The sequence below is a fragment of the Podarcis bocagei genome (genome assembly GCF_964188305.1).
Source record: "Podarcis bocagei genome assembly, chromosome: 6".
Classification (NCBI taxonomy): domain Eukaryota; kingdom Metazoa; phylum Chordata; class Lepidosauria; order Squamata; family Lacertidae; genus Podarcis; species Podarcis bocagei.
In genome coordinates, this window is record NC_138130.1 from 62,182,881 (window position 1) to 62,203,602 (window position 20,722).

Genomic DNA, 20,722 nt, shown 5'->3' on the forward strand with positions numbered 1-20,722 from the left:
TCTGAGCTAATTCTGGTGCCCTCTGCACTGTGAATTGACTGTCCCTCTATTTCCCACGGAACAGTCCCAACATTCCCATTATGTTTTGTTTTCAAGCTGCCAGCAGCTCGCGGCTGCATTGCTTCAATATCGTAACAGGTATTAGGTAGAACCAGTCAAAATAGACCGTAGCAAATGCTTTATTGCTGCAGTTTGGTAGGGTTTTGATCTAAAGCCATATAGTAGCTCTCTTCATGAGCTGGGGGAGACTGTTATTTTTATATAGGGGAGAGTATCTTATTTTCCTTTTAGACAATTTTTGTGGAGTAAATGACTAGCTTATTATCCATAATTGTCACTGCTTTTTTTTTTTAAAAAAAAATGTTTCCTAGCCATATTGAAATACTGCCCCTCAATGAGGCCAAACTTAGATTCCCAAAATGTTTAGGGGTATGTGTACCCCTGCGTCCCCCCAGAAAAAAGCACTGATAATAGTTATATGGAAACTATTCAGATGAGTACTATGTGCTAGGGAGAATAGCCATCAATTCCATTGACCACTGTTAGAAGCAGAATACTGGACTAGAGGAACTGAACCATCTGTTCTGTTTCATGCAAACATGATCAAACATCTCTATCATATACAGATATCTTGCATCTTATGCTAAGTTTACTTATGTGATTGCACACATAAGGAGGAGAAATAAATAAGTAAATGGAGAGAGGAGGAAACACATTTTCCATATATTTATTTCCCTCTCTCACTAGCACACTGCTGTGATTGCAGGCTTTCTGTGCTTTGGAGAGGCAGCAGGAGGGCCAGGTAAGCAGCCTTCCACCTTGTGGGGGTGGGGAATCACCTCTGGAGGTTCCTGACTTTACATGTTATTTGCATTTATGCATAGACCTCTGGAACAAAACCATCACACATTATATGAGTTACAAAACCATCACATATGATACGAGTAAAACCACATGTAATAATGCAAATATATGAATTATAATTTCAAATGTATGTCAAGCTCTTTTTCGTAGTATAAACTTACTAAAAACACTAACAAAATGCTGTCTGCTTATTAGTATATGAAATAGTAAACTTCTGGCAGTTGAAAGAAACTACCATTTATTATTATCTTTATTCTCACATTATTTTTTTAAAAAACACCTCTTTGTATTTTTTATTTGTTTTCCTTCTCTTTGCCTTGACATTCATCTAGCTCTTGATACCCAATGGGTTTTTGGACATTCCTGTAGTACAGTAACCTCCCTCCCTGTATCCATGACATACACTGTATGACAAACCACAGATGAAACAAAAAAGAAATTGTGCTACTATAATTGATCTGAACAGAATTTCACATACATTTGGAATCAAATGCCAGATTCACTTTTCCGTGTCTAACTAAAATATATTTAAATGCTTCATTTCATAGAGGAGGGCTTTTAGTACTTTTCTCTTCCAATTAAACTTTATATTCCAAACAAATAGGATACACTGTGTTTCATTTCATGCTAAGCACTAACAGATCCTTATCATGGTTCTTTTCCTTCTCATTTTCTTGCTACTCATTGGCACCTGTTCAACAAAGTTGATTTAAAATCCCCCCTTAGCTTGACTGAAAATTCTGTCTCAGGCCACATGCTATATTTTTTTTAAATTAACTGGAATATCTTGAACTGTACACAGTCCTGAAGCATGTACTACAGCCTACAAAATTCTTGAGAAGCTTCCTGGTTTTTCATCCTGCATGGGACAATTGACAGGGAACAGAGGGGTCTGTGTAAAGCCAGGATGTATGTTGAGTTTGCCAAGGAATTAAACACTTTTTACTAGTCCTGACTTTTTACAACAACCAGGTAACGTAGGCAGAGCCTACACACATATTTTGAAAAGAATCAAACGAGCTTAGCCAGTCATCCAACAGGCACTTGGAGGATGTTGGTTCAGGAGAGCACCGGGCACTAGCAGACAAAAACGGGCCTTGTGTTATCTAGATCAGTGTTTCCCAAACGTTTTTGGGCAACGGCACACCTGCTTACCGGAAAAAAATCTCGCGGCACACCACCATTAAAGCCCCGCCCCGTGACGTCAGCGCGCAGCGTCACGCCGGGAGGGACGCACAAAAGTGAACGTTTTTTCCCTCCCCCTTGCCGGGGTGGGAGGAGGCAGCAGAGCGAGGGCAGCTGAGGCGGCGGCGGCAGCTGAGGCGGCGGCGGCTGCGATAGCGGGCGGAGGAGGAGCCGTCGCCGGGAGTTGCTGCTGCTGCTGTTGCTGCTGCTGCCCGGACATGCCGGCCTCCTCCTCCTCCGCTGTCTCGCGCTCCTCCCTTTTGCGCGCGCTGCCCCGCCGCTCGGCACCACCACCGCGGAGCCGCCCCGGCTCGACGCGGATCCTCGCCGCCGCCGCCTCTCGCCGCCGCCTCTCGCCCGCCTCCCTCCCACGGCACACCAGCCGGTGTCTCACGGCACACTAGTGTGCCGCGGAACACCGGTTGGGAAACACTGATCTAGATGCTTTGGCAAAGCTTCAGAAAGTTCGTTTTACCTGACTTCCTTCTCTTCGCCAAAATATTGCTGGTTGAGGGTTTCCAGTTGCTTCACACTGGAAAGTCACAGTTCTGCCCAGTGCAGCCACCTGGTCACGAGGTTTCACAACAAAATGTGGTGGTTCTGAAAGACAACACAATTACACCGATTAATTCGTGGCTGAGGTGAATGGTTTTCTGGTAAGGGTCTTGTGCATCACATCTAACTCATACACAGAAAGGTCCTTTTTAAAATAAAGACTATAGTGCTCAGGTTCAACACTGTTTTAACTAGGGCTGATGTTTATAGACACACCTGTTTGTTAAAACCATAAGTGTGTGTGTGTGTGTACACACAGACACTCTTTAACTGAAGCGTCACACAGCCCAATTGCCTTCAGTAACTCTTCTTGAGAGCGTAGTTTGGTGGTAAAGTGCTGGTAGGACAAAAGGTTGAAGGCATTTTTATCAGTCACAGCCTAAGAAAAGAAAAAATTCCCTCACATCACTGTACTATGTACTCTTAAAGTAAAAACCACAAAATGATTGCAAATTCAGGGGTTAGATACACAAAAGTCATCATCTTTGATTTACTGTAGTTCAGAAGTCATTTAATAGCTTCAATAAGAGGCTTGATTTCTGATGTAGGATGAAATGCTCAGGAAAAAAATTCAATTTAACTCAAAAGCCCTAGGATTGCTACTGAGTAAATTATAACCATTTAAAAATCTTCAATGCAATTACTGAAGAGGAATGAATTTAAAGCAACGGTGAAGCAGAATGCCTCCTTCATTTACATAGGCAAGGGCATGTTCAAACAAAATATATATGTAAATGAAGGCAAATTTGAAACATCTGCTCATCGTGACATTATAAATACTGCCAGCATTGTCCAAACTGTTTGATTTATACAGACTTAAATGGCCACTTCATCTAGCAGTAAATAGAACGTCAAAAATTATGTCAGTTGCATTAAGCTATGGCAGTTAAGTATATTAGGCACAGTGACTGAACTAGAGTAGAAAATATTCTTTTTAAAACCCTGTTTCAGCTTACCCTCTTATGCTGCAGAAACAATGGCTTAAATGAGATCTTGCTGATTTATATTTTTCAGATCTTTCACTCCTTTACTATTTAAAAAAAGATTTTTTCTCAACCCCTACTGATTGTGATAAGGCATCTCACAATCAAATGTAGGTTGGGCTTTTAAGCTCCCCCCATCATTATTTATCCAAAAACACTTTATATTGTTGGTATTTTGTTATAGCTGCCTGTAGCATAAATGCCAAAGAATCACAAAACTTAAATTCTTTTAGGGTCGATATGGGCAGGGTGTTGTTGTTTTTTTTAAAGTGTATAAATATCTTATACTGTGATGAGATTCACAGAAAACCAGGCTGTCTAAAGTTCAGCATTAGGTAAATGGGCTCTAAACTATCAGATTTATGTTAACAATTAGAAGTCTGACTGCTGAAGAACAAAATTGCCTTATGAAGTCTTTTGGTTATTGCAAGCAGATTAGCTTTCTGTGGATGCCTGAGGAAATCGTGTTGTGGTGGGAAAATATATGATTTTATATTTATAAACTCTTACAGAAGAGTATGGAAAGTGTACTAACAAGGCAAACAAGGATTAGTAATATTGAGGTTTATTGTTTGTAGAGGGTTTTGGGTGTTAGGAACAGTGATGAAAAGTGATGCTACTCAGTGGAATTTTTGGCCTGCTAAGATAGGAATGATCTACAATGGTGCTCTGTTCACAAAGTTGTACCAGCTTCTCACTAAGAGACTATACACTTTAATGTAGACTACTTTCAAGGCTAAATTGCTGCAATAGTGTCAGTGTAGCAATCCCTCTCTTGATAAACATTTGCACATTTGTGTTACGGAACCATAAGAATGAAAGAGGGGACGACCACCGAGATATACAGAACTTTAACTGTCCAAAACCTTTTGAACTAACATCAGGAATGTCTCCTCGTGGAGTGAATCATGTTAGCCTGTAACATCAAAAGGAACAAAAAGGCTTGTGATACTTTAAAGATTAAAAATCTTCTAACAAGGTAGATTCTAAAATGGGGGTCAACAACAGTGACTGTGGTCACCATGGTGCCTGGAATGGTGGCCATTGGCACTTCCAAGTAGGAGGGCAGACCCTGAGTTTTCATATTTTGAAAGAATTATGTCTCAAGATCTAGAAAGAAAGGAACAAACTAGGCAGGTACCCATTTAAGTGATTTCTGTGAAATGAGACAGCTTGGCTGCTCCCACCTGAGTTTTTATAGCCAATGAATGAAGTCAGACTTGTTTGGACACCAGAAAATACAAATTCCTATGGCCCTAAAGAGCTGCTGTTTCCCCTTCCTTTATCACTAGCAACCAGGATGCATCTTTCCTATGGTGGCTTCATCTGAGATCAGGTGCTCCCTATAAGTTACTTTATGCAAATATTACAGCACAATAAATGTGGGTAAATGTTAAAAAATTCCCTCTCCCCAGCCAAAAAAAGGCAAATGTAAAATCTTTGCAAATAGATTTAAGCATGCCTGCTGCTGTGCAGGAGCTGACGTCCTAGCACTCATTAAAAATTCACAGTATTGTTAACAGTACAGTACAGTTGTATGTATCAGAGATACCGTAAGTCACTTTGAAAGTGGATGGAGAAGTTTTTTTCTCTCTCTCATAAGCAGAACTCATGAACATCATTTGCTGGGTGAAATAAATTGCTTCTTCACACAGCACATAGTTACACCACAGAAGGCAGCAGTGGCCACAAACTTGGATGACTTTAAAAGAGAATTTGCCTTTCCATGCACAATTTTATACATTTATCTTCTGTCATGATGGTGCTTTCATTTAGCTTCTTTCATTAAAGCTTTATGTTTAAGTAGTAGTCTGACGAGCATGCAGATGATCATCAGCAACACTTACTTAGGAGCGCATTACTAGTTCTCCAAAGCCTGCACTGAATATAATTTAAACAATGTGAATCCAGCATACCTCAAAAGACGTAGGGGTGTGTGTGTGTGTGTGTGTGTTTTCCTCTGTTCATTTTTAGAATGTGGTGGTGCAATAAAAGAATACGGTAGAATTGCAATTTGGATACACAGTGATGAAACCATACAACCACTTTCATTCATGTCTGAAAGTATGGATTAATATCCACATTCTCAATTCATTAACTTGGCTGCCTTTTCTGTTGATGCAATTGCCAACAAATCCATTTAGCAACTATTTATACTACCACCAAAGCTCCATTAACATTATCCAACAAGTAATTATATCATAATTCAAAGTGCTTTAGCATTTACTGAATTCTGAAGTGCACAGCAATGTATGCTGCAGCTATTTCCTTAACTCTCACTTTTGCTATACTTAATGCTGCAGGCACCATAAAGTGGTGACTATAACTGTTGGAATGGGCCCAGATACACTCTGCTGTTATTGTAAGAGCTGCAAAATAATGAAAAATATTTTACTTCATTAGGCTTTAATTTGATCAATTCATTACATTTCATCAACATAACCAAAACCTTAAAAGATGTACAGATATGTTTCAGGCATTACCCTCAGTTATAGTTCAAGCAACATCACAGTGATGTCACAATTAAAAATAAAAACTCTTTATTTCTGCTAGATTTCAAGGCAGCTAGAAGATTAGGCAGTTTTCTCCTAGGGATGGTGCAGGGACAATAAATATGGTTTGCCTCTGCAGTCCGCCTTCAAGCTCATGAAACATCTTAAATTCCGATTCAAACTTTAGTCAACTAAACTACATTTTTAAATTTAATAACCCGAACTGTTGTTGTTAATATTAGCACTAAAAAGAAAGGAATGCAAAGTATTTATTTCTTTAAAAATCTCTTGAACAGCAGATATGAAAAAATGAAGTGTAAAATTCAAAAACAAAATTTTATTCCTTTGATTCATGTGCAACATTTTTTTTTTTTACTATCAAGGACTTGCACACCTTAGTGCACTTGGAATGTATCAAGGTGAGAATGGACCAGACACACAACTTAGAAATAAGAAATAAACATAATTAAAACAGATATAAATAAGCAAGCCATTACCTTTGATGCTTGCCACAAAAATTACCCATACTTCATGCAGAATCTGCTCTTTGCAGTCTGTCCAATCAATTATAAGTGAAAGATGGAAGCTGATTTGTTGACGAATATGGAGGGGTATGGATGGAAAGAGGGAGAGATGTTCCATTCACAGGGATAACGATGATTAGAAGATGGCCAATAAAATTTCAACTTACCAGATACAACTACAAACAAAAGAAAAAGAAAAGAAAACATGGAATAAATAAATTGGAACATAAAATGGAACAAAAGTAAAATGAATATGCTTTTAATTCTATACACTGCTTTGTATGGTATTCTTTCAGAAAAGTGGTATAAAAATAATAAAAAATTAAACGTATAGCGATCTTATCGAAATGTAGCTATCTGGAAACACAAAACATATTTAGGATATACAAGAAAACAGCATGAAACAGATGGCTTATTGCATATATTGTTCTTTTTTAGCGGTAGAAAAAGCTCAATTCCAAACCTGAAGATGTGAAGTGTAAAGAATGAAGGAGATACAAGAGATGTGCTACAGTGTGAAAAGGATCTATCTGCCTGCTGAGCAGAGTGATGGGATCATATTCAGAGAACCGCCACCCCCAACCTACTATAGCATGTGAGGGGATTGTCCACCACCTACTGCACGCTGGGAAGCAGAATAAAAAGTGTATTATGATGTTCCATTTGCAATGTAATCTAGGAGTAATTTTCATAATCAGCTTCAGTATTCAAGGCGATTATACTCCCTGCAAGCAAAAAGGGATGAACAGCTACTCAATATACCTAGACAGGATTGGTAGGGTAAAAATTACTTAGTTTGCTGGGCAGAGCAAGCCCTTTCCCCTTTCCTCCCTGTTTGAATAGAGCCAAGATAATTCCCTGTCACACATGCATTTGCTATCCAACTATACCTTTATTTTTATTAACAAAGAGTACCTCTGTAAGCATACTAATGTGGAAAGCTGGAAATGATATCAATCCAGAGACCAGTAAAAAATAGTGGTTTTTTATTTGTTTATAAAAGTGTATACTACCCTCTAATAAAATATCAAGGAATATAACATTAAAAAACACCATTCAGTATTGAGTGGCTTCTCCTAAATCAAAACGTAACTTGCTGCACTCTGACTAATTTACCAGAACCACAATGGGACCTAGATGCCTCAGTGACCCTAATCCAAGCCACAAGTTGCTCTTGATATTCATAAGGATATTGATCCAACAGACATTGTTACTTATGCTGCTAAGAAAATACTGTCTACCTCGCAATCTGAATACATTTAAAAAATAAATAAATCTGCAGACTGTGTTTCATTTATTGATAAGGAAAACAGAGATCTTCCTTAATTTAATAACAGAAAATTCTAAACAAGTATGCCCACAATCTATGAGGAAGAGAATAGAACTCTCTTGCCTGTCATAAATTTCAGTTGTAGGGTAGCCGTGTACAAAGAAACCTATCCAATGTATGTGGGCACTCGAACCTTTTTAGTAGGATAGAATCATAGAATCATAGAGTTGGAAGAGACCACAAGGGCCATCGAGTCCAACCCCCTGCTAAGCAGGAAACACCATCAGAGCACTCCTGACATATGGTTGTCAAGCCTCTGCTTAAAGACCTCCAAAGAAGGAGACTCCACCACACTCCTTGGCAGCAAATTCCACTGTCGAACAGTGGAATAGGATAGGAAGGAGTGTGGTCTTAATTTGGTGACAGAAAATTGTAAACATGTTCATTGATTATATTTCATGCAATATACTTGGTCATGTGGGGGCAGAGGCAAACTTTTGGCTTGCTACCATGCTCATCACACAAAAAAAGTCAGGGTTCCATGAGCTCCCAGGGAAACAAATGATATTTAAATATTTATGAATTTTTTTGGACAGCTACTGCTTAATTCAGGGGCAGGGTGGTGGTGGGGAGCTGGGTAAAGTAATGCCTCATCTTTTGTTGGGGTTTGGTTCCAAGGGTTACGTGTATACACACAAATTGTATATAGCCAAACCCCTGGAATCACTTCACTGTAAGGAATCACTGTAAGGCAGTGGAGGTGGAGGAGACAGACAGAGCACTCCCAGAGTTGGTGTGCTGAGTAGGCCTTGCCCAGTAAGCAAGAGTGAGCTTAAAATCTCTTTTCGCACCAGGTTACCCCAAACAAAACTCCTTCAAAATTCTACTGCAAAACTATAAGCAAGTTTACAAAGAATGCTAATGTCACTACAGAAAATGTATATATACACACATACATATTATGCATTATATAAACATAAAAAACTAAGGGCATACAATTTTACACAGCCATCTATTATTTCAGTGACTAATTCGAGTGCAGAATAATTAATGTAACATTTGAGTCATAAGTAGTAAATGTCAAGCATTAAGGTTTTTAAGGGATGTTCTGCATATCTCAAGCCCTATGGTGCTCTCATTTTTGTTTTAGCCTTTTAAGTAGAGTAAAATTAACTACTGTTAAGCATGAGTACACTTCCATAATTAGCTGGTAAACACCTGCAGTATGCTAGTCTCCAATAAAATGCACTAAGAAGAGTAATAATATTCCATCTGCCAAAATTCATTAGTCCAGGGGGGAATGGGTTTGTGCTCAAGTAAACATTAGATAGTACAAGCAGCATAAGAACAAGAGAAGAGCTTGCTGGATCAGCCCAGTGGCCCATTGAGTTCAGCATCCCGTTCTCACAGTGGCCAACTATATGCCTGCGGGAAAACTAGGAGCAGAGCATGAGCACAGAAGCACTGTTTCCCTTCCTGCAAGTTTCCATCAGCTGGTATTCAGAAGCATTGTCACCACCACCATGGCTAGTAGACACTGATAGCCCTCTCTATGAATTTGTCTAACACTCTTTTAAAGATTCCTGCATTGCAGGGGATTGGACTAGATGACTCTACATTTCTATGATTCCTAGGCAGTAGTTTTCAATAGCATATTAATTTAGTTTTTGTGGTTTGGGTTCGAGAGCACTGCTCTGAACTTCTGGAAACACAATACTGAGGTAACATAAAAATCTGGTTATTGATATCATTATCATGTATATGGATATTGTGTTGTCTTATGTTTCTATATATACAAATTTCCTCCTTAAAATTATTGAGATTGTGTTTAATATATATTATATACTTGGACTTTAAAAAAATATAAAGCACTTCAAGTTCTGCTGTTAGTAAGAGGTCTATTGATGACTTAAATAATTAAATAGTTTTTTTTCCCCGGGGGGAGGCAACCATCACTACCCCAAAATCTGCTTAACTATGCTACAACTGAAGGAAGATTTGTATACTGATGATTTAATGGTTTTAGTATTTACTGCAATGTGAAATTTCCCCTCAGTTCATATGTAAGGAATTTGTGAAAGTGCCTGACTGTGGAAAAAACAATTCCACCATGCCAAAATGACCCACAAGAATTAGGCAGGGTTACAGGAGGCAATTATCTGGCCTTCCCCCTCTGAAGGAAGCAGTTGACAATAAAACTAAGTAAAATCCTGCCCTCGTTTGCCAAGCTTGACAATGTTTTCTTTGTGCAGCAGCTGGAGAAGTGGGGCTGGGTAGAAGCATGACTCTTCATTGTGCACTAATTTTAACACCAAGGTTACAGCAGGAGAATGGTGAGTTGGATGAGACAAGGAGAGTGAATTTCTGGCACTGTTGATATTTTGTTGACTAACAACCAAAATATTTTTTGTTGCTTATTTAATAAATTTATATCCCATCAAAGGTGGCAAACATAAAACCCATTGGACATCTGTTTTCCTGAAGGTGGTGGGCTATTGAAATTACAAGTAGCTAGGCTGTTTGCCTACACATTTTTGTACCATTTCTTGCTAGGATTCTTATCCCTTCCATTCTCCTTCTCCCTTACTTAAATACTGTCATCCTATGCACATTTATGTGGAAGTAATCCAGGATCTAAAAATGCCAAGTTGGTATTAGCCAGCCCTTGGTATTTTGTTTTGCTGACACTCCCTGGAACACATCATGACAAGAGACACTGAGAAAGGAATATGTTTTGTCACCAGTTTAATGGACCCTTTGGACTGTCTCACCCTTACAGTGGTACCTTGAATTAAGAACTTAATTCATTCTGGAGGTCCGTTCTTAACCTGAAACTGTTCTTAACCTGAGGTACCACTTTAGCTAATGGGGCCTCCTGCTGCCGCTGTGCCGCCACTGCACAATTTCTGTTCTAATCCTGAAGCAAAGTTCTTAACCCGAGGTACTATTTCTGGGCTAGTGGAGTCTGTAACCTGAAGTGTCTGTAACTTGAAGTGTCTGTAATCCGAGGTACCACTCTATTCCCTTCAGGCTCTAGAGAAGGGTGTGGAGAATCTCTCCAATTCATACTGAGCCACAGAGGCTGAAAATCAGCAATATGTTCAACTGCATTCCAAGGATATCCATAGCTCAGAGTCAAGAGAAATCCCCACCATCCTTACAGAGTTTGTGGAGAAGTTCAAGGGAAATCTGACTCATGCTGAGCCATAAAAGGGATTGCAAAGCACTGAGACATATAATTGGTTTACAAGTTTCTTTGCCACTCATGTGCAGCTTAGTAAAGCTCCGAGGAAGACAGTGGCCTGTCTTACAATTGGGTTGGGCTTACAGCAGCAACGTACCACTTCCAGACCTCAGCATGACATTATAGGCAAGACTCCACTCACTTAGGGAAGGCAGAGTTTGTGGTCAGCAAAATTGTGTTATTTACAAAGTCCCATTGAACATAGTGGGACAAGATTATAACTAGGATTATGCTGAATGTGATCTTTCACTTTAATTTTAGGATGTGGGGGAAGGAGGGCAAGGTAAGCCTACCGCTTCCATTATTTGTCTCTGCTTTGGCCTTCCACCACTAATTTTGCTACTGTGGTCGGATAAGGCCAATACTATTCCTCCTACATGATTCTAGAACAAGGGGACATTGCCGTATAACAGTGTTCTAAGGTGCATTTGTATAAAATGGCAGCTACTGGGAAAGGGAAATTTTTTACTTCTACATGCTGAAACCACCTCACAAACAAACAACGCTCAAAAAAGGTCCAGCAACTGGCCAAGTAATGGGGGGGGGGGATCTTCAGCAAACATATTTTTGCTTTTATGAGCAAATGTGTGTGATCTCAGACTGTATGCCTTTTTTGTGCATAACGGTTATTCCTTCCTTCCTTGAGGGTGGTGGTGGTTGTGTCCTTTCAAGGACCCATTTCTCACATTTTCAGGCCCTTCACACAGCAGAGAGAAAAGACCATACAGTACTGGATAAACCAGACAAATGAAGATTTCCTTTCCCCACAGAAGGCAGTATCTATTAATCTACATCTTTCCCCCTGATATTTGTGCAACATTTATTCAGAAATCTTAAATAAGATGGCTCTTTAAGTTTCCTGAGGCAAAATATGTATGCCCATGCCATCTAAATGTGCAATAATTCTTTCAGATTTTAGAAAAGTGACTACATTTGATATAGTTTTTCCTAACTATGCAACGTCTAGTTTCTAAATAGTTCATTTTCCATTTCCCCCCCGACAGAAGTGTATGTAGACTTTAGATTCCATTGCATTTAGTCTCCTTTTATAAAAAAAGCCTTGCAATTAAGAACAGAGTCAGACTTTAGAGCTGGGTCAGCTTCTCAGGGTACATTTGAATGTGTCATAGCTTTCATTTTTTATTACGATATGTGCTGCTATCCTGTAAAATACCGTATTTTTCGCTTGGTAACACGCACCCGACCATAACACACATGTAGTTTTTAGAGGAGGAAAACAAGAAAAAAAATATTCTAAACGAACAGTGGATGTATGATTTTTGTGGTTCATGCTGTGGCCACAGACATGTGATCTGACAGTGAGTTTGGGGTAGCCCAATGCAAAAATCCTGAGGATCCGTGTGGATCCATGCTTTGTAACCACGTTTTTGTACCACTGCGGCCCCAGGCAACAGTGGGTGTGTGATTTTTTTGGTGCAAGCTGTAGCCATGGACATGCTATGTGATCTGATGGTGAATTTGGAGTGACCCAGTGCAAAAATCCTGAGGATCCATGTGGATCTGTGCTTTGTAACCACGTTTTAAGTGGGGAGGGAAGGAAAAGCACTCAAGGGACAAGGAGCACGCGTGGAGTGTGTGGAGAAGGATGCTGCTAATAATGCAGAAGAGGGGTATAAAGGGAGAAGGCTCCTCTGCACTCCCGCTTTGCTCCTTTAAAGCAAGCAGGCTCTGCTTCTCTCCCTCCTCCCCGGCTCATCCCCCGGCTTAGCGAGCTGAAAAACTTTGCTGCAATTTAGCGAGCTGAGTGGGGAGGAGGGACAGAGAGCCTGCTTGCTTTAAAGGAGCCAACCGGACAGGAGCCACTTACACTCGTGTAAGCGGCTCCTCTCCTCTCCCGCTTTGCTTCTTTAAAGCAAGCAGGTTCTGCTTCTCTCCCTCCTCGCCCCCCCCCTTCGTGAGCTGAAAATCTTTTCTGCTATTTCCAGCAAAGCGGAAGGAGAGAGATACAGAGAGCCTGCTTGCTTTAAAGGAGCCAACCGGACAGGAGCCGCTTACACTCGTGTAAGCGGCTCCTCTCCTCTCCCGCTTTGCTCCTTTAAAGAAGGAGGCACTCTGTCCCTCTCTCCTCTCCATTCAGCGGCTCTTCTCCCGCTGGAAACTAACACTTCAAAACTATTTTTGCAAGTTATAAATGATTATTGTATAAATGTTTCCCTATTATTGCTACAGTATTTTTTATTTTATTTTTTAAATTCCCTATTCAGTTTCCATTAAAATTGAATCAGCTTGATCTTTGTCTTCAAATTTGTGCTTTTAAATTAACACATAATTATATGGTATCTTACCATTAGGCCTTTCACAATGTTATTTGTATAATTCTATGGCACAAATGCCTCCATAATTCTACTCTTCTGCTATGATCTCAGTACACTTACTCAGTAATGAGTTGCAAAGATTCACTTACGAACAAGGGTGTGGTGTCCTCAGGAATTCAAAGTAGTCAACATAGGGATATATTATTGCCTCTTACAATTCTTCTGAGCTCAGCTGGAATTAGTACTGTGAATTTCATGGGATCCACTCATGTCTCAAATCTCATATTTTAGCTCGTACACCCATAAATCACAATGACTGTGTTTAGAGTTTAATAAATAGTTACATTTTTTGAACTGTGCAAGTGGGTTTTGTTTTTTGTTTTTTAGTATTGATGCACATTCTTTAAAATACCGATCCTTGAATGTGATGAGCATCAGCAGTGAATGTAATTCAATCCTATACTGTAGTAACAGGCTACACCAGGGGTCACCACACTCTGTAGACTAGCCAGAGCATTTCAATTTTTGATAGGATGCTGTAGGTGATAGTCACAAAATGTTTTAAATGAGGGGCCTGGAATAGCACAACAAGGCTGCCGTGGGGGCATGGCCTAACACAAAATTAAAGGGAAGACAGTCATTGCTAATTCTCGCCTCTACCCCATCCCCCGCCAGAACATCTAATGATTACCATTGGAAGTCAACTACAGTATGTCTTGCTGATCCCGATTATATAGCTATTACAGGCACAATAACCCTGTTTTTCCCCAAACCAGCCCTAAACCAAAGCCTAGTCCAGGCATGGCCAAACTTGGCCCTCCAGCTGTTTTGGGACTACAGTTCCAATAATAATAATAATAATAATAATAATAATAATAATAATAATAATAATAATAATAATAATAATTTATTATTTATACCCCGCCCATCTGGCTGAGTTTCCCCAGCCACTCTGGGCGGCTCCCAATCAGTGTTAAAAACAGTACAGCATTACATATTAAAAACTTCCCTGAACAGGGCTGCCTTAAGATCATCCCTTACCACTGGTCCTGTTAGCTAGGTTGTAGTCCCAAAACAACTGGAGGGCCAAGTTTAGCCATGCCTGGCCTAAGCCTACCATCCTATACCCATATACCTGCGAGTAAGCCCCATTAAACATATACAGCTTACTTCTGAAGTAGACATGTATACTGCTGTACTGTATGCTAAATGTACAGTGAATAAGTGCCTGGACACCAGCTTCTGCACAGCAGGGGACTTTTTGCAAAGTTTCCACATTTTGCAGTTGCCTTTTTGGATGGGCTTGTTTAACATCCACCCTTATTGTGTAATACTATTAATAGAAATTAACTTCTAGGGCGTACTTGGTCTCAGACAAATGAATCATAGGAAAGATGCTTCCTGGTTGCTAGGGGGGAAAGGAGGACAAACTATGGAGATTCCATGGATTTCTAGAAAAGAGTGAAGACAGAAAAAGAAGATAGAATGCACTCAGTAGAAGGGAGAAATAGCAGCTCTTTTGGACCCTAGGAATTCCCATTGCCTGGTGTGCAACGAAGTTATACTCATCGGCTAAAAGCACTGATAGCTGGAAGTAGCTTAGACTGGCTCAATTAACAGAAATCTCTTAGAAGGTTACTTGAGCATCTTGCTTCATAACTTTCCAGTACCAGAGAAAAAAAAGTCCAGAGTTTAGGGCCCCCTGGAGAAGTTAATTAATGCATTTCCAAAGGCCATGACACCCTCAGGTCCTGGGTTGATAACCCCACGGCTACACCATTACAAATACCGATCTCCTAAACATTGATCTATGGAGTGCCAACTTGCTGGGGGCAGGGAGAAGTATTCCAGGGTGAAACATAATTTTAAAAAGTTTCGAGGAAGTACATGTTTCTAAAAAACACTGGCTACAATTCAGTGAATCACTTGTATATCTAGGTAATGGTAGATAAAGAATCTGAAGTGAGCAATTCACAGTTAGTACTGGGGTTTCCAACAAAGCTTACTGTGCAGCAACTGAGTACAGATTAAGGGGTGTGAAGATTACAGAGAAAAATAATGAGTTTTAAGAGTTCAAGGCTTACTGAGTCCAAAGCAGGGGTTCCCAAAATGTAGTCTGTGGAGCTTCATTCAGATTGTCCATAGGATGTCTGCATTAAATATTCACATTGATTTTTCTATATTATTCTGTTACTGTTTTTCTCTTCATGTGTATTGTCTGTTTTGGTTATTCAGTTGTTGTTTTTTAATTTCACATTGGATTTTAATTGTATCTTCATTGCTTATTTTATTTTGCATAGGATGGAATTCAAAATGCAATGCAATATAAGAAATAAAAGAAACAGTTAAAATACAATTAAAATCATACAGCATCTAGCACAGCATGGCTATAACAGGCAGAAAAATCATTACAAAATGCACCTAAACTATCACCAATTTTCATGTGGTCCTGGGCAGGGGTTGGGTGTTTGGGAACCATTGGTCTGCACAGCATACGGTACTTCTTTTTTACATAGGTGTGCCCCTTGCAGTAAATACATTCTTTGTTCCTTGACAAAAATATACAAACTGTAGTCTGAAATGTAAAATTTCAAGGAAAGCTGTAGATAATAAATCTGTGGGCAAGACCAGCAATAATTCATTGATCAATGGCTATCAAACAATGAAATCAAGCGTATTCAATAAATCATTAGAGTGAAGTGATTTTTGACCTTTAGTAGTCCTGGTGATACTTAAGAATTTTCACCGTAGACTGAAAGAGATACAGTTTCAAAAGAAATGTGGACTAGGGAGCTTTGCATTCAGAAGCTCACATATGGCAGACTACTGCAAGTTGTTTCATCTTTCTTTTCAAGTAAAGATGAGCCACAAACTTACTGGAGTATTCAGTATGCACTGGCAGGGCCAGAACTTATGAAACCATCATTATCTGGAAAGTTAACATACCGCATAAGAATTTTTTATTGTTTCTCTATAAGGTTAGAGCAAAAATATATGTAACTTTATCGTTATTAGGGTTATTCACATTTGTTTGGTGCAAACTGTGCTTTAGACACTGTAGAAACAGTGACTAGTCTTGCTACTACAGAACCTTAATGTTCATTTTGATCAATGTGTATGTGATGCTCTTGAAAACCTGGCATGTTTCATGTTTGTGACACTGTGGGTAACTACCATTAGCTCTGCACTATTATAAATGTACATTTTATTTCTATTTAGAATGCTTAGGTCCCATCCTTCAGCCTCAAAATGATCTCAGGACAGGTCACAACAATAAAAATACATCCTAACACAAAAACCAGCAATTCTTGAAGCAGAAATATTATACAAATGATTCTTTATACAGATTTCTCCATCTGCCCCTCCCTTCAACACAGAAATAGAGAAAACCCTAAATGGAGAGATTCATCCATCCCTACACTGCAGCCAAACTGGAGAAACTGGGTTATCTTCAGTGAAAGCTGTTGTGGGCTTCTCTCAGCCTCCAAGAGCACTTGTTTAGATGCTGGTACATTTCCTCCTAGCATAGTGAAGACTGCCACCAGAAGCCCTAGGAAATACAACTCCCAATATGTTTAATCTAGGCTGATTAAGCTGGGAAACATTTGGAACTCCATTTCTTAGGTCCTTTGCAGCAGTGGATTCCCTACAGAGGCAATCTTAAGAGAGCCAGTGTGGTGTAGTGGTTAAGAGCAGTGGACCCGTAATCTGGTGAACCAGGTTCGATTCCCTGCTCCTCCACATGCAGCTGCTGGGTGACCTTGGGCTAGTCACACTTCTCTGAAGTCTCTCAGCCTCACTCACCTCACAGAGTGTTTGTTGTGGGGTAGGAAGGGAAAGGAGAATGTTAGCCGCTTTGAGACTCCCTAGGGTAGTGATAAAGCGGGATATCAAATCCAAGCTCTTCTTCTTCTTCTAGGAAGAGATTATCAGTATCTACAACTGAGGAGCTTAGGTGTACTACCTGTGGGCACTGTAGTGTGTTTGGATATCTCTACTTGTTGCCTGCATAGGCCTAGTGCCAGTTAAAAAAAATACAAATAAAGGGCTTTGGCTTTTCTGATGTTTTGGGGAGGGTCTCTGTGTTGCCTATTTTAAAGCTGCATTGCCTGTTTCTTAATCTGTTTTATTTGTTTTTAGTGTGTGTGTGAACTTCTGTTATGGTGGGGAGGGGTTGATTCTGAGTACTGCTGGGTTTTCTTAAGCAAAATTGTTATTTTGTGGTGTCCACAACAATTAGGTTTCCAAAAAGGCTACATATCCCTGGTCTACACCTTACACAGAAATCTAGGATCATGGTGAAAACCTATACCAGCCACTCTGATGACAGCCATTCTTCCCTTTATCAAGGGGAGTGCTAAGAGGAAGCTTCCTCAAGTTTAGTGGTCTTTCCAAGACAAATAATTATGAAGGCCATAGGTTGTTTCCGTAACCATCTGAGAGGGGGGAAAAGAAAAGAAAAACCAATTCTGAGCTGTGTCAAAGGAGCCATGTTTGTAATTAAAACACCCACACATTTATGTAAGACATTACATGAAGATCTACTTCAATGTGCTGATGCTATTTATCAGTGAAAGCTTTTAACAGCTTCAATGTATTTACAAATTGTGTTACAAAACATTGATCAACTACTCAATATTAATTCTTTTATTGAATTTTTAGCAACCGCAGGAAAAATAATCTATTGTACTCTACACATAATAGAAAAATAGCTCCTTTGGGGGCTTTAGTCTTCATAAACACACCAGCTTCCAATTGTTCTCAATTCATCTAACTGAGCTCATAAAATTACCTTTCTATTTCATTAGTTTTAAAGATTTTTATCAGTTTGCTTGTAAGAGGGAGGGAGCTGCCAGACTTCTAAGATCATTGATAGAAATCTAAAATACTGTCATGGTTTGTAGCAGTCATTTAAGGTAAAATGGTTCTTCCTTTAAGCTGCACAACCAAAAAGGTATTTTGCATCATTTATTTTTCTGTAAAGAAGTGCCAAATTTTGAAGCCAGTGTGTGGTATGGAATATATCTGTCACAAAGGACTGTCTCATCTGCTTCTATTGGAACCGGAGAGGGATGTCGTTTAATTAAAAAAGGAGGGGACAGAGCTTTCAGAAGAGTATTGCAGTGGCATTTCATACAAGGTGATCCATAGACACATGGTGCTTGTATGAAGTTAGTTTGCAATACACAGTGCTCAGTTAGGTAAATATCAGGAATTCTGCATGCCCAACAGAACTTTGGAGTATGTTTGCTTTGAGCAGCCCTTCATGTACCACCCCAGATTTCAAACTCAAGAGCAATTGGCAATGTATTGAGTGGGAAGGTATGTTATTAAAAATGCCTTTTTAAACAAAACAAAAACCCAAAACAGTTCTTGTTTGTGACTATTTCTAGTGACTATCACAGTTGCAGCCTTCCAAATCACAGTCCTACACCAGTGGATTGCCTGTAAATAAATACATAATAGCTTTCTAGAGGTGGGTGTTTAAATTTGGAGCTTTTCTTTGGGGATTCTCTCCGTTGCACAGTTTTAACTGCCACAACATTATAGTAGATTACTACTACAACAACATTGTGGTTTCTGACCTGAATGAGTTAAAAAAAGAACCTTTGGAGTTTTCTACAGTAGCCATCCAACAGCCCCAATCTGTTAAGCCATTTTGGAAAATAATGCTTTAATTGTGTTAAATAGGTGTTAATAGTTTCCATTTGGAAAATCTCTTTGTGAAAGATCTCATTTGCTTGAAAGTTATACCTTTTGGGCTTTTTTCACCCTTAGGAGTTTCTTTTTCTAAGTATAATTATGACTGAAGCCAGCTAAGTGTAATTATGACCAAACCAGCTGGTTTGAAAAGAACTTGCACCCTAAAGAGGTGGACAAAAATGCCACATTATAAGAAAATTAATGTAGGTGAGAAATCTTGTGTCAAAGGCTTCATAAAGAGTCCAGGTCAGTGATTCTAGGAGTATCCCAAGAAGTTACCCTGAACTACAGTAAAACATACAAGGACATCAGTTGTTAAGTTTAATGTGCTTTTCAAGTCGCAATGTGACACTTAAGATTGGATAATCAGGTGTCTACAGTACCGCCTGGTGCCCATTGCGACTGGTAGCGCGGAAGGCAGGGAGACTATGCTCAGACTGATCCATAGCCACTTACAGGAGCAGCCAACTAATTCGTGTTTTATCCCTTTACTCCTGCCTGCAAAGTTCTAAGAGGGCAACCCTGAGATTATGGAGGAGGAAGCTGATAGGCAGTTCTACCCCTGGGCTGGAAGTAAACAGGAAGGTAGGTAGTTAGGGGCTGGCTGAGGGCATACTGAAGTTGGTGGGGCCTTCAGCTAGCCCCCACCTGCCTCCACTGACTGCCTTTTTAGGCTACAAAAAAATTGACACGTTGGCAATAAAGACAACTTGGCAAATGGCATAGAAAGGCTGCCAATTTATAAAGCAACTAGTAATGTAAATAAATCCAGCACAGTAATAAGTTTTTGAACTTTACAGGAACTTTTTTGTTTTGGCAAGCCTTTATGGTCATGTAACCATAGCATCAATTTTATTAAGAATAATTGTTTTAAAATTGCTGGTTTTATTTATATTTTGAAAGAAAAATGTCAACTTATGTTTGCTTTTTGTTTTAAAATTTGTATTTTTGTCAGCCACTTATAGATTTTCTGTTGAGTAAGTGATATATAAATTTTGTTAAACAACACAAAATAAAAGAAATGTGCATAAGCAACTTATGAAACTCTGTCTTCCTCATAGATGCAAAAGATCCATCCTTTTGGAAAGAGTTTGTAGACTATGGCTTGTCAAAACTCTCTTGGACCATGTGCTTTGAGGTAGTAGTCAGGGATGCATTTCATCTCACATTCTTTTAATCTCTTGTCTCTGATTCAGTTTTCAATAACCATATTGTAATTGAAGTTTTTAATGCAAATCTTATTTGGCAAATCTTCTTGGCTATGGCAGAAAGAGCAAGGTGTTTTTAATAAAATAAAATGAATTCAAAACCATACAAATAAAAGCCCATTCCATTTTCTCATCAACGAAGCAGTTCTATCAAGAAAGAATAAGGCAGACACTAATTAAGCAGTTCACTGATTTCTGCATATGAAAACTTTTATTACAAATTGTTTATTGAAAATTGAATCACAGAAAAGCAATGGGAAGAATGTGAGCTGAAATGTCCCATATCTTTGAACTCATATCTAGTTAACAAACGGTTCTCCACCTACTGCGTTTGAAACTGCTCCTTGGCAACTTCTGTCTCTACAAGCAATTCAAGATGTAAATGTTCTGTGTAATTAGTTGAAATTTGCAAAGTAGT

The 20,722-nt window shown here is 39.2% G+C and overlaps 2 protein-coding genes across 8 annotated transcripts in view; one reads left to right on the forward strand and one right to left on the reverse strand.

Moving 5' to 3' along the window:
- Positions 1 to 20,722, forward strand: part of LOC308590040 (uncharacterized protein) — a gene marked incomplete at its 5' end in the record, with an annotated part of 378,432 nt that overhangs the window by 96,411 nt on the left and 261,299 nt on the right. Inside the window, one exon of one of the 4 annotated variants that reach the window (XR_014009617.1) lies at positions 7,042 to 8,026. The exons of the other annotated variants lie outside the window; for them this stretch is intronic. Of the gene's footprint in view, positions 1 to 7,041; positions 8,027 to 20,722 lie in introns of those variants that run through there. 4 annotated transcript variants of the gene reach the window in all.
- ROBO1 (roundabout guidance receptor 1) overlaps positions 1 to 20,722 on the reverse strand; it is a 587,586-nt gene that overhangs the window by 60,870 nt on the left and 505,994 nt on the right. For all 4 annotated transcript variants that reach the window (XM_081199572.1, XM_081199571.1, XM_081199573.1 and 1 more), the window contains one exon: positions 2,525 to 2,649. In XM_081199572.1, coding sequence (XP_081055698.1) covers positions 2,525 to 2,649 — 125 coding nt within the window. The remainder of the gene's footprint in view (positions 1 to 2,524; positions 2,650 to 20,722) is intronic.